The 14484-nt window shown below is 44.2% G+C and overlaps 1 protein-coding gene and 1 non-coding gene across 2 annotated transcripts; both read right to left on the bottom strand.

Moving 5' to 3' along the window:
- Positions 1 to 2341: 2341 nt before the first annotated feature.
- LOC102271400 (olfactory receptor 1P1) lies at positions 2342 to 3295 on the bottom strand. The gene has a single exon (XM_005909495.2). It carries the CDS (start codon positions 3293 to 3295, stop codon positions 2342 to 2344), a length of 954 nt encoding a protein of 317 aa, XP_005909557.2.
- Positions 3296 to 5936: 2641 nt separating this feature from the next.
- Positions 5937 to 6043, bottom strand: LOC138984067 (U6 spliceosomal RNA). The gene has a single exon (XR_011461420.1). It is a non-coding gene; the product is annotated as a U6 spliceosomal RNA (small nuclear RNA).
- Between the last annotated feature and the right edge of the window lie 8441 nt (positions 6044 to 14484).

Below are 14484 nucleotides of genomic sequence, written 5' to 3'. Positions count from 1 at the left end.
CTCACCTGTTTTCATCAGCTCTTCATGCTCCAGCAAGAACACTGGAGTGGGTTGCCATTTTTTTTTTTTTGTAATTAATTAATTTATTTTAATTGCAGAGGCCAATTATTTTTAGGCAAAATATTGTATTGTGGATTTTTTTTTTTTTTAATTAATTTACATTGACATGAATCAGCCACTGGTGGTTTTACATACATTGTTCCCATGGGTGCATGTGTTCCCCATCCTGAACCCCCACATCCTTCCCCATCCCATCCCTCAGGTCATCCCAGTGCACCAGCTTGAGCACCCTGTCTCATGCATCGAATATGGGCTGGCGATCTGTTTCACATATGATAATATACATGTTTCAATGCTATTCTCTCGAATTATCCCACCCTTGCCTTCTCCCACAGAGCTAGCAGGGTTTTTAACTGCCATCATGGCACCCCATTGTAGCAGAGGTAGCTGATTTTCCCCTGATACAGGTTTTTGCTTCTTCCATACTAATATAATGTTAGCAGGGCATATGGGCATCAAGTATAATGAATACATTTCCCAGGCTCAACTGCAGCCAGTTGAGGCCAAGTGATCAAGTTCTGGCCAATAAGATATAAGGGGAAGAGGTGCATGCATTCTCCAGTTGACCTTTCCTCTTTCCTGTTGGTTGAAATAAAGGCTTATTGGCAGAAGTTTAACAGTCACCTTGGACCATAATATGGAGTCATTCTTTAAAAAAAAAAAAATTTATTTATTTGGCTGCACTGGGTCTCAGTTTCGGCATGTGGAACCTTGTAAATGTGGCATGTGGGACCTGGTTTCCTGACCAGGGATCCAACCTAGGCTCCCTGCATTGGGAGTGCAGAGTCTTAACCACTGGACCACCATGGAAATCCCTGGAACCAGTTTTTAAGGTTGGCAGAGAACCAAGACAGAGGCAGCCTGGATCTTTGATGATTATGTAGCCAACATATCATGAGACTGTTTATTAGTACACGAGAGAAAAATAAATGCTCAATTTTCTTTTTATTTCTTTTAAATTTTTTAAAAACTTTATTTATTTCAATTAGAAGCTAATTACTTTACAATATTGTATTGCGTTTGCCATACATCAACATGAATCCACCACGGGTGTACACGTGTTCCCAATCCTGAACCCCCCTCCCACCTCCCTCCCCATAGCATCCCTCTGGGTCATCCCAGTGCACCAGTTCCAAGCATCCTGTATCCTGCATCGAACCTGGACTGGCGATTCATTTCATATATGATATTATACATGTTTCAGTGCCATTCTCCCAAATCACCCCACCCTCTCCCTTCAATTTTCTTAAAGCTACAATTATTTAGAGCTTCTCTCTTATAATAGCCAAACCACTATCATTTTCCCTACAAAATCCTGGTTAAGTAGGCAGGAAAATATCAATAATTTCATTCCACAGACGAGAAGACTAGACTTAAACAAAGTAAAAGGAGGTACTTATATTAGGATCCAGGTTGCCTGGGAACCACTCAGGACTCACTTTCCTTAGGAAACTGTGATGAATTTGTTCCATGGTCTTGACTTTAGACAATGTCTCTGCATTCACTCTTGGTCTTCATCTGGACTTGTGAATTTTATGCTGTAGAAATAAAAATCATAAGTTCCAACTGTCTTTGATTCAGCCTTGGCTGAGACTAGAGGGCACACATTTCAACACAAAGAACTTTGAGAGGACACAAGATTCCTTTATCTTCTCATTATAAACTGTTCATAAGCCTATTTACTGAAAATAACATAGATCATTCCTGCACTGCTGAGAGCTTTGTTCTAATGGTTGCAAGGATTTTTGATTCATAACCTTCATGTAATATTTATGTAATTTCCTCTTCTTATAGGAAAAAATATATTTGTTCACTGAAAGTTGTAAACTCTTTGCCACCCAATATTGACTTGCTACTATTTTGATCATGAACTACTTTCCATGACTTCATTGATCAACCTTTTTTTTTTTTTTTTAAAGAGTATAGCTGCTTTACAATGTTGTGTTAGTTTCTTCTGTACAGCAAAGTAAATGGTCAAATTTGATAAATTAGTATAAGGGGTTATGCAAATTTTAGAATTATGAACATTGCAAAAGACATTCATTCCTGTGAAAAGTCACTTTATAAGCAAAATAAATGAAAAAAAGCAACTCTTAACAGATTAAAGAAAGATGAAAAGTCTTGATTTTCTTCATTAATATCAAACTCATGGTGGAGAGGCAAGGGAAGCGAGTGGCAATAAGGTATATATGTGGGATTTAGCAATGAGACACTTGAGGTAGAAATTTCTGTGATGTTCCTCACTGAGGGGACAAAGGACACCTGCAGTTTCTCTGTAAAGTCACTGACCACAGGAGAAGGAGACTTTGCCCCTGAGAAGTCTCCCCAGGGCTCCCTGCATGTCCTTGTTCCGTAGGCTGTAAATGAAGGGGTTTAGCAGAGGAGTCACCACTGTGTACATGACGGCAGCTGCCGTATCCTCTTCTATTGAACTGGAGGAAGAGGATGAGGGACACAGATAAGCCCTGATCACAGTCCCAAAGAACAAGGCAACAACAGCAAGGTGGGCTCCACAGGTAGAGAAGGCCTTGTACCTTCCTTGGGCAGAGGGGACCCCGAGGATGGCTGAAACAACGCGGATATAAGAGACCAGAATGAGCCCAAAGGGGATTAAAATGACTGCTCCCCCCAAGAAGAGGAGCACACGCTCATTGACCTGAGTGTCAGAGCAAGACACCTTCATCAGGGGTCCCAGATCACAGAAGAAGTTGGGAATGATCTTTTTAGAGCAGAAGGAAAGTCGGAATATGAGGAAGGTGTGTGTCATGGCAACAAGACTCGTAAGGGTCCAGCAGGCAGTAACCAGGATGATGCAACACCGGCGGCTCATGACCATGGCGTAGTGGAGAGGGTGGCAGATGACCACAAAGTGGTCATAGACCATTGTAGCCAGGAGAAATATGTCCATGTCCCCAAATGTCAAGAAAAAGTAGAGCTGAGTCAGGCATTCTACATAAGAAATGGACCTGTTCTGGGTCTGGATGTTCACCAGGGCCTTGGGGACAGTGGTGGAGGTGAGAAGGATGTCTGCACAAGACAGGCTGGCGAGGAAGAAGTACATGGGTGTGTGAAGACGCGTGTCAGTGCCAATGGCCAGGATGATGAGTAGGTTCCCAGCCACCGTGACCAAGTACATCCACAAGAAGAGCAGGAAGAGCCTGTGCTGCTGCTCTGGCTGCTCAGAGAGTCCCCAGAGGAGGAACTCAAAGACGCTGCTCTGGTTCCCTCCTGCCATGAGCCCAAAAGTCAGAGAAAGGAACTTTGGATGAGACCCACTAAACTTCTCTAAGCATATTTCACTCTACACCATCCTTAAGGGTGCCAGTCTCTTAGTTCTAGAGAAGAAAAACAAGAATGGTCTTAATTTACTTGTATTGATCACATACTATGTACACTAAACATTTTACTGAAATCTACTAGATACAATATTCTAGGAAGTGTAGGAAACAGTTTAAGGAAGTTAAAATAGATTTCTTGGTTTATTTCTCTATATTCTGTTCTGTCCCAAATTTCTTTAGTTGTAGTTTCTTCTTCAGCTGTATTCACAGGAAAGTCTAGAACCTTTCATTCATTCATTCCACAGATATTAGGTACTAACTCTGGACCTGGTAGAGTGCTAGATAAATAAGACAACGATAATCCTTAAATTCAGAAAAATTTCAATTTAATGGGATAGACACAACTGCCTCTTTTAAAATTCTATACAATTTTGATTCAGGGTTCCCCCACATCTCCCGTTCAGCTACCTTCAAATCACTCTCATACACCAGACTTCATCCGACCTGGTCTATCATGTCCAAAGGCAACATTCTGAAGACACAATCTATTATCTATTCTAGTGTGTCCATGTTCAGTCGCCCGGTTGTGTCCAGCTCTTTGTGACGCTATGGATTGTATCCTGCCAGGCTCTTCTGTCCATAGAATTTTCCACCAAGAATACTAGCTGCTGCTGCTGCTGCTGCTAAGTCGCTTCAGTCGTGTCCGACTCTGTGCAACCCCATAGGTGCCATTGGAGTGGGTTGCTATTTCTTCCTCCAGGAGATCTTCCCAACTCAGCGATCAAACCCACATCTCTTGCATTGGCAGGCAAGTTCTTTACTACTCGAGTCACCAGGAAAGCCCTATTATCTGTTCCACCAGAAACCAATTTAATAATCAAATAGCTATTTAGTAAATATGTGTAATGGAGAAGGCAATGGCACCCCACTCCAGTACTCTTGCCTGGAAAATCCAATGGATGGAGGAGCCTGGTAGGCTGCGTCCATGGCATCGCTAAGAGTCAGACATGGCTGAGCGACTTCCCTTTCACTTTTCACTTTCATGCATTGGAGAAGGAAATGGCAACCCACTCCAGTGTTCTTGCCTGGAGAATCCCAGGGACGGGGGAGCCTGGTGGGCTTCTGTCTATGGGGTCACACAGAGTTGGACACGACTGAAGCGACTTAGCAGCAGCAGCAGCAGCAAATATGTGAAAGATAACTCAAGTTATTATAACAACAAAGAAGAAATCATAATCCCTATTTTCTAAAACCTCAAAATCTGGTTGGATGTACACACACACACACACATACACACACACCCCTCTACTACAAAGCAGACTGAGGCAGAAAAGGAAGGTTTTCTAGGCTATAAATGTACTTGCGGATCTTGTCAGTGGGCTAGAGAGCTGGAGATTTGAGCATAAGGTGGAGGTGGGATTCCAGGCTGAGGTAAAAGCTGGAAAGGGAACTAAGACCCAAATTCGAAATATCTGGAATGGAAAGTAAAGGATCTAGAACTTAATTCTGTATGTTCAGAAGGCTCAGCCAGTAAAGAATCTGCTTGCAATGCAGGAGACCTGGGTTCAATCCCTGGGTCAGGAAAATTTCCTGGAAGAGGGCATGACAACCCACTCCAGCATTCTTGCCTGGAGAATCCCATGGACAGAGAAGCCTGGTGGGCTACAGTCCATGGGGTCATAAAGAGTCAGACATGACTGAGCGACTAAGCATGCACACCAAGCTACCTGAGTAGGAAGTGATGTCAGTACCTGAGTAGGTCCAGTACATGAAAACCCTGTTCCTGTCCCATGTGTAAAACCAACTGAGGGTCAGACAAGGAGTCAGTCAGTCAGAAGGAGGGAAAAACATCACCTTTGTTGTTGAAAAAGACAAGGTTGCAGATTTTATCTTAGCTGTGTTCACTAAGTGACCTTTTGAATATACTTCCAAAATTAAATCTATTTCCCCTTTCATAGGCTCAGCTGGACAATCATGGGACTCCTCCATATGATCAGTTCAGTTCAGTTCAGTGGCTCAGTTGGGTCCAACTGTTTGCAACCCCATGGATTGCAGCACGCCAAGCCTCCCTGTCCATCACCAATTCCCGGAGTTTACTCAAACTCATGTCCATTGAGTCGGTGATGCCATCCAACTATCTCATCCTCTGTCGTCCCCTTCTCCTCCCACCTTCAATTTTTCCCAGCATCAGGGTCTTTTCAAATGAGTCAGTTCTTCGAATCAGGTGGCCAAAATACTGGAGTTTCAGTTTCAGCATCAGTCCTTCCAATGAATATTCAGGACTGATTGCCTTTAGGATATTTCCTTCCATATGTAAATATAGATCAATTTTTTAAGCATCTGTACATCATTAAGAATGTGAGAAGACAATCCACAGAATGGGAGAAAATTCTTACCAATCATATATCTGATCAGAGATTTTTGTGTGGGGGCTTAATAAACATTTATTGGATTAATGAATAAATAGCAGGTGCTTAATATATCATCCAGGAATTAAAGAATATGTGAATAAATAGAATAGCTTATAATATTTCATTTTCCAAAGATATACAATGCCAATTTTCAATTTATTTTGCCATACTGGGTAGATATATTTTTAAAAATATGAAACAGTTCACAAATTTGTGTGTCATCCTCGCACAGGGGTCATGATAATCTTCTCTGTATGATCCCAATTTTACTATATGTGCTGCCAAAGTGAGCACTGACCAGAGATTTTTTTATCTAGAATATAAAAAGAACAATTACAGTTGTTTTAATAATAGAAAGAAAATTAGCCCAAATTTAAAACGAGTAAAGGATCTTAATAGACATTTCTCCAAAGAAGGTATACAAATGAGCAATAAGCATACAAAAACTGTTCAATACCATTGGGCTAAGGTAATACACATCAAAACCACAAGATAGCATGTCACATCCTCTAGGATGACTAGAATCAATAAATAGGATAACAAGTGTTGTCAAAGATATGGAGAAATTGGGGTCCTTAAAAACTGTTCATGGGAATGTAAAATAGTTCTTTCCCTTTGCAAAACAGTCTGGAAGTTTCTCAAAAGGCTAAACGAAGAATTTTCATATGCCAGCAATATCACTCTCAGGTATATACCCAAGAGAAATGAAAACATATGTCCACACAAAAACGTGTGCACAAATGTTCATCACAGCATCATTCATAATAGACCAAATCTGAAAAGGATCTTTGGGATTGGAATGAATTGTCAAATTTGCTGGCATATGGAGTGCACGCTAGTAAAGTAATGCTCAAAATTCTCCAAACCAGGCTTCAGCAATACGTGAACCATGAACTTCCAGATGTTCAAGCTGGTTTTCGAAAAGGTAGAGGAACCAGAGATCAAATTGCCAACATCTGCTGGATCATGGAAAAAGGAAGAGAGTTTCAGAAAAATATCTATTTCTGCTTTATTGACTATGCCAAAGCTTTTGACTGTGTGGATCACAATAAACTGTGGAAAATTCTGAAAGAGATGGGAATACCAGACCACCTGACCTGCCTCTTGAGAAATCTGTATGCAGGTCAGGAAGCAACAGTTAGAACTGGACATGGAACAACAGATTGGTTCCAAATAGGAAAAGCAGTATGTCAAGACTGTATATTGTCACCCTGCTTATTTAACTTATATGCAGAGTACATCATGAGAAATGCTGGGCTGGAAGAAGCACAAGCTGAAATCAAGATTGCCGGGAGAAATATCAATAACCTCAGTTATGCAGATGACACCACCCTTATGGCAGAAAGTGAAGAGGAACTCAAAAGCCTCTTGATGAAAGTGAAAGAGGAGAGTGAAAAAGTTGGCTTAAAGCTCAACATTCAGAAAACGAAGATCATGGCATCTGGTCCCATCACTTCATGGGAAATAGATGGGGAAACAGTGGAAACAGTGTCAGACTTTATTTTGGGGGGCTCCAGAATCACTGCAGATGGTGACCGCAGCCATGAAATTAAAAGACACTTACTCCTTGGAAGGAAAGTTATGACCAACCTAGATCAGATGAGATCAGTCGCTCAGTCGTGTCCGACTCTTTTCGACCCCATGAATCACAGCACTCCAGGCCTCCCTGTCCATCACCAACTCCTGGAGTTCACTCAGACTCACATCCATTGAGTCAGTGATGCCATCCAGCCATCTCATCCTCTGTTGTCCCCTTCTCCTCTTGCCCCCAGTCCCTCCCAGCATCAGAGACTTTTCCAATGAGTCAACTCTTCGCATGAGGTGGCCAAAGTACTGGAGTTTCAGCTTTAGCATCATTCCTTCCAAAGAAATCCCAGGGCTGATCTCCTTCAGAATGGACTGGTTGGATCTCCTTGCAGTCCAAGGGACTCTCAAGAGTCTTCTCCAACACCACAGTTCCAAAGCATCAATTCTTTGGTGCTCAGCCTTCTTCACAGTCCAACTCTCACATCCATACATGACCACAGGAAAAACCATAGCCTTGACTAGACGGACCTTTGTTGACAAAGTAATGTCTCTGCTTTTGAATATGCTATCTAGGTTGGTCATAACTTTCCTTCCAAGGAGTAAGTGTCTTTTAATTTCATGGCTGCAGTCACCATCTGTAGTGATTTTGGAGCCCCCCAAAATAAAGTCTGACACTGTTTCCACTGTTTCCCCATCTATTTCCCCAAAGCAGAGACATTACTTTGCCAACAAAGGTCCGTCTAGTCAAGGCTATGGTTTTTCCAGTGATCATGTATGGATGTGAGAGTTGGACTGTGAAGAAAGCTGAGCACTGTAGAATTGATGATTTTGAACTGTGGTGTTGGAGAAGACTCTTGAGAGTCTCTTGGACTGCAAGGAGATCCAACCAGTCCATTCTAAAGGAGATCAGTCCTGGGTGTTCTTTGGAAGTAATGATGCTAAATCTGAAACTCCAGTACTTTGGCCACCTCATGCGAAGAGTTGACTCATTGGAAAAGACTCTGATGTTGGGAGGGATTGGGGGCAGGAGAAAAAGGGGACAACAGAGGATGAGATGGTTGGATGATATCACCGACTCGACGGACGTGAATTTGAGGGAACTCCGGGAGTTGGTGATGGACAGGGAGGCCTGGTGTGCTGCAATTCATGGGATGGCAAAGAGTCGGACACGATTGAGCGACTGAACTGAAATGAACTGAACTGAAGGCTGGGAGGGATGGGTGAGTTGGTGCAGGGTGCTAAGGAATGTATGGCTTCATTTCAGGGGTGATGAAATGTAAAATTGGTTGTGGTGATAACTGCACTGTTCAGTGGATATTGAACATAAAAAGTCATTGAACTGTATAATTCGAATGGGTGAATTGCATTATATATATTATATGCTATTTATTGAATTGCATATCAATAAAGCTCTTAAACTTTTTAACTTCTTTGAAAAAACTTAAAAGAGGGATAAGCCACTTTCTAACTTACTCAAGAAAAAATGAGAGGGCAGGGAGAAAAAACACAACTAGAGAGAACAAGTAATGACAAGGGGAATGTAAATGGAGAAAGCAAATTATTTAAAGTCACTGTACTATTTAGCAAGAGGCCATGCAAACAAATGTGTAATTCTAAATGAAATGATTCCTCCATTGTAAACTCACATTTTCCTCTGGAGAATGAAATGCACCAAAAATTACCCTGGTAGAGATGGAAAGTCTAAGCCAGCAACATTCCAGAAAGAAGAAAAAATGCTATGGTAATCATTTCTTCTTGTGGTAATACCACGATAGGAACTTCCCTCAAATCTCAGTGGCTTAAAAAACAAAGATTTATTTCCTCACTTATGATGGATGTTGGGGTTTCCCACATGGCTCAGTGGTAAAGAATCCACCTGCCAATGCAGGAGACACAGGAGACGCAGGTTCTATCCCTGGGTTGGGAAGATCTCCTGGAGTAGGAAATGGCAACCCACTCCAGTATTCTTGCCTGGGAAATTCCACTGACAGAGGAGCCTGGTGGGCTACAGTCCATGGGATCTCAAAAGAGTCAGATACTACTGAGCTTGCACACACGTTACAAGTCAGCTGCAAGTTGTGGGTGGCTCTGACTAGCATTGCTTCATGTATCTTCTTCATGTACAGATCCAGGCCGAAGAAGCAGCCCATCTTTGGGACATGCCATTCATAAAGACAAAAAGGAAAGAGCAAGGGAGCTTATGGAAATGCACAGTGATTTTTTTTTTTTTTTAACATGTAGTTACTTGGCAGCACTGGGTCTTTGTTGTGGCATAAGATCTTCAGCTGTGGCGTGTAGAATCTAGTTCCCTGAGCAGGGATCAGACCCAGGCCCCCTGAATTGTGAGCATGGATTCTTAGCCACTGAACCCCCAGGGAAGTCCCAGCACAGCAATTCTTAAAGTTTTTGCTTGGAACTGGAACACATCACAGTCATTCAACTTCATCAGTAAAAGCACAGCAGAGGGATGCAGAACCACAACTTCCCACAGGGAGGCAGTGCAAGTAACACAAAGAACAAGGGGAGCTTTTTTCCTACCTTCCCTCAAAAAGGAAGAAAGGAGAAGTAAACTGACATCGAAAGTACAATCTAGCATGTCCGTCAGCAATGTGTTCCGAAGAGCGACACACAGAAGCAGGGAGAGAGGAGGAGGGTGAGTGATGCCTAGAGAGGCCAGAAAGAGGACGGGCTGCCACACCAGGGAGGAGCGAACGCTCACCTGGACGGAGCAGGACGCAGCGCACCAGGCTACATGTCTAACTCCACAGGCTCCGAGCAAGACCCTCCCAAGAAAAGAGCATCTCCCATAAAGTCAAACAGCAAGATAGCTGATTCATGTTGTTGTACAGCAGAAACTAACACAACATTGCAAAGCAATTATACTGCAATTAAAAAAGTCAAACAGCAGAGCAGGTTCCTGCCAGAGCCTCCCTGCAGAGGAAGGGAAGGATACCAGGGAAGGGGGGCAGAGGGAGGACAGTGTTAAAGGAACAGAACTTCCATCAGTGCATCCTACCAGAAGCCCAATGCTTTGGGAACCTGATGTGAAGAACTGACTCATTGGAAGAGACCCTGATGCTGGGAAAGACTGAAGTGGGGAGGAAAAGGGGACCACAGAGGATGAGATGGTTGGATGGCATTGCTGACTCGATGGACATGAGTTTGAGCAAGCTCCAGGAGTTGGTGATGGACAGGGAAGCCTGGTGTGCTGCAGTCCATGGGGTCACAAAGAATTGGACATGACTAAGCAACTGAACTCACCAGAAGCCCTGACCTGAGAACATCCTAAATTCCAGGGCCACTGGAGGCAGACACTGCTGTCATCCTTTGCTAAGAGGAAACTGAGGTTCAGAGATGCTGAGTGAGGTGCCCCAAGGTCATACTCTGATCACTAGCAGAATCTGGATCTGCTCTTCACTCTTGTGACTTCTACTGCCACTGGTATATTGTCCTTTAGAAGGGAGAAAGGCCAGGAAGAGCTGACAGTGGGGCTTGAATAGCCTCCTACTGGCCACCTAGCTGTTCATCCCCATGCTCTTCCACTTATGGCCAACAGACGCCATCCTGGGTCCCCCGAGTTCCCTCCATCGGTGCCCAGTTGATCCTGACTATCTCCCCGTGACCTGTCCATTCAACACTACCATCTGACACTGCCTGCTCTGCTAGCACCAAATATGATATTTATCAGCTTCCTAAACACACAAGATCCCCTCAAAATCACCCTCCTCCCAGTCCTCACCACTGGATGTTCTCAGTTCCTCTGCCTGGAACACCCTTCAGCACCACTTCCCACCCACCTGTTCCTGCATCAGGTCCTGCTCATCCCTGGGATTCCAGCACAAACATCCCTAGGAGGACTTGAGCTTCCTGCATCTTGCTGGGTGTTCTGGTGTCAACCTTCACACCCCTCTTCCAACACCACCATAATTTACAATACCTACTTCACTAAGTCCAGGCTTCAACACCGGAATAAAATCTTTGGGGATTGAGGGTCCCTGTGTGTTCTGTTCACCACGTGCTTCCTCGGTGTCTAAGATAATGCCTGGCACCAAAGAAATGTTCAAGAAATCGACCATGTCTGAGTGTATGAAGGCATGAACACTGGAGGAGGAAGAATTCAATGCCTCCATTTTACTTTCAGAAAACTGAGTTCCACAAACACAAGAGAAGCAAAGAGGCAGCTTCCCTGAATTCCTGTGTAGATGGAAGGAGGAGTACTATACCCATGGGCCCTACAATCAAGGAGTCCAGAACCTTGTACTGACAGCGGACCAGCTTCAGCCTTGCCTTGACCGAGGGTGCACATTCCCAAATCCATCCAAGCTTGGGCCATCCAATAACAAGAATCAGTCTCATGGGAAGGAATTTCTCAGTCAAAACACAGACTCCCCTTTTCAGAGTGCAGGGGTTATTAATAAAACATGAAATCCTCAACCATCCTAGAAGATTCACCTTGGACTTTTCTGTGTGTAAAAGAAACTGTCCTTCACGCTGTCCATGGGGCAGAGATGGGGAGGCTGGTTCTGAATTCCCCTGCTAGGATTCCCTGGCTTCCCTGTGGTGGCTCAGTGGCTAAGAATCTGCCTGCCAATGTAGGAGGCACGGGTTCTATCCCTGATCTGGGAAGATCCCACACATGGCAGAGCCACTAAGCCTGTGCACCACAACTACTGAGCTTGTGCTCTAGAACTCAGGAGCTGCAACTACAAGAACACGTGCAGCGACTACTGAAGCCTGCACATCCCAGAGCCTGCGCTCTGCAACCAGAGAAGCCGCTGCAGTGAGAAGCCCGAGCACCGCAACTAGTGGGTAGCCCCTGCTCGCCGCAACTAGAGAAAACAAAGACCCAGGACAGCCATAAAAAAATCAATAAATAATAAACCCCGCTGTTGTCTCTGTGGAGCCCTTCTGGGCATACCAGCCTGCAGGGAAACTACTTTGCCTGGTGTTCCCCATCACCTCTTTACTGCCCCTCATTTTAGGCAGCTCCCACAATCTGCCTTGGGAATCTCTCGTCTTCTGGTGGAAAAGACTTTTAGGTTGACATCATCCTTCCTCCCAAACTATGCAAGTGTCAAGATTTCATTATGTTTTTATGAACAAATACTTAGGTCTATTCCTCCCTTCTTGACCTGACATTTCAGAGATGGAGAGAATGCTTTATCTACCTTCACAGTCCTCACTGCACCAGGACAGCTTGGGCAGTGTCTGCTATTGTGCATGGGGGCTGTACTGGGGCTTGTTTTCCACCCCAGCTGTGGAGCTTACCTTCCTGCCTGTGTTCATCAAGGGTGACCTACTGCTTCTTCTTCAATGGTCTACATCATTGGAAATTAACATGAAAAATCTGCTTGAGTACTCAGAGGCTGTTCCTGTGTGGAGCAACGAACGCAATAACAGGCTCATGTCCAGGTTGCCTGCTTCTGGAGCAGGGTGCAGATGGGGGTGTTTCTGTCCACTAATACCAGGACCTCCAGAGGAACCCTAGGGTTCCCAGCTCTGGGCTATAAGGGCAATTGTGTTATTTATGTATTTCCCAGGTAGCCTCAGGGAGAGCCCTCTCAGGGGTCCTGTGGGAGTTTGAAGCTTAGTAATTGTCCCATGCCCTTTGCATCCCCTCAGGAGCATTGCTGAAAAGGGGGAAGGATGTGGTCCAGCAGCACTGGGATTTCCTTTCAGAAAAGTTACTAACTGCCTGTCTCTTGGGCTGACTAAAACCTTCCCTAGGAACTTGCCTGGTGGTCCAGTGGATATGAATCTGCCTGCCAATGCAGGGAACACAGGTTCAATCCCTGGTCTGGAAAGAGTCCACATGCTGTGGGGCAACTAAGCCCCCGTGCCACAACTACTGAATCCTGCAAGCTCTAGAGCCCCACGCCACCACAAGAGAAGCCACCAAATGAGAAGCCCTCGCATTGCAGCTGGAGAGGAGCTCCTGCTCACCACAGCAAGAGAAAGCCTGCATGCAGCAACAAAGACCGAGCACAGCCAAAAATGAATTTAAAACTTCCCTCACCTGGTGAAGGAAATTGACATCCAAGAAACACAGAATGTCCCAAACAGGATGATCAAAGAGACCCACATGATGGCACATTATAACTGAAATGCCAGAAGTGAAAGATATAGAGAGAGTCTTAAAAGCAGTAAGAAACAACTAGTTATGTACAAGGGAACCCCCATAAGACTATCAGCTGATTTTTCATCAGAAACTTTATAGGCCAGAAAGGATTAGCATGATACGGTACGTCCCCTACATACAAACCTTTAAGTTTCAAACTTTCGAAGATGTGAATGTGCGTTTTCATGTCCAATCACATAAGTTAGTAGATAAAATTGAATCCAGCAAGGAACCAGAAGCTGTGTCATCAACATCGGGCATGAGTGAAAGTGCAGCTTGCCTTCCGTCTGCTCTTGCTGACGAGCCTTTAGCTCTTCCATCTCCCACCCCTTCTCCCACCTCCAGTCACTAACTCGTCCTGCCTGTTCACTTGATGCCAGCCCCTGTATGCCAGCTGTTATACTGTACTACTGTACTTTTCAAGGTATGGCACTGTAAGATTAAAAATGTTTTATTTTTGTGTGTTTCTTTTTTAATGTATTATTTGTGTGGAAGGTATTAGAAACCTTTTACAGTACAGTACTATATGGGCTTCCCAGGGGGCACTAGTGGTAAAGAACTCATCTGCCAATGAAGGAGTTGTAAGAGATGTGGGTTTGATCCCTGGGTTGAGAAGAGCACCCCTGGAGGAGAGCACGGCAGCCCACTCCAGCATTCTTGCCTGGATAATCCCATGGACAGAGGAGCCTGGCAGGCTACAGTTGATGGGCTCATGAAGAGTCAGATATGACTGAAGTGACTTAGCAACATGCAGCATGCTCCAACTATATATCAGATTGTGTTAATTGGGTACCTAGGCTAACTTCCCACAGTTTATTGTGATCTACACAGTCAAAAGCTTTGGCAGAATCAATAAAGCAGAAGTAGATGTTTTTCTGGAACTCTCTTGCTTTTTCCATCATCCAGCGGATGTTGGCAATTTGATCTCTGGTTTCTCTGCCTTTTTTAAACCAGCTTGAACATCAAGAAGTTCACGGTTCACGTATTGCTGAAGCCTGGCTTGGAGAATCTTGAGCATTACTCTTTGGCATTGCCTTTCTTTGGGATTGGAACAAAACTGACCTTTTCCAGTCCTGTGGCCACTGCTGAC

This window comes from Bos mutus, chromosome 19 (genome assembly GCF_027580195.1).
Source record: "Bos mutus isolate GX-2022 chromosome 19, NWIPB_WYAK_1.1, whole genome shotgun sequence".
NCBI classification, from domain to species: Eukaryota; Metazoa; Chordata; class Mammalia; order Artiodactyla; family Bovidae; genus Bos; species Bos mutus.
The sequence above is the reverse complement of the archived record's forward strand: the minus strand, read 5'-3'. Positions and strand labels throughout refer to the sequence as shown.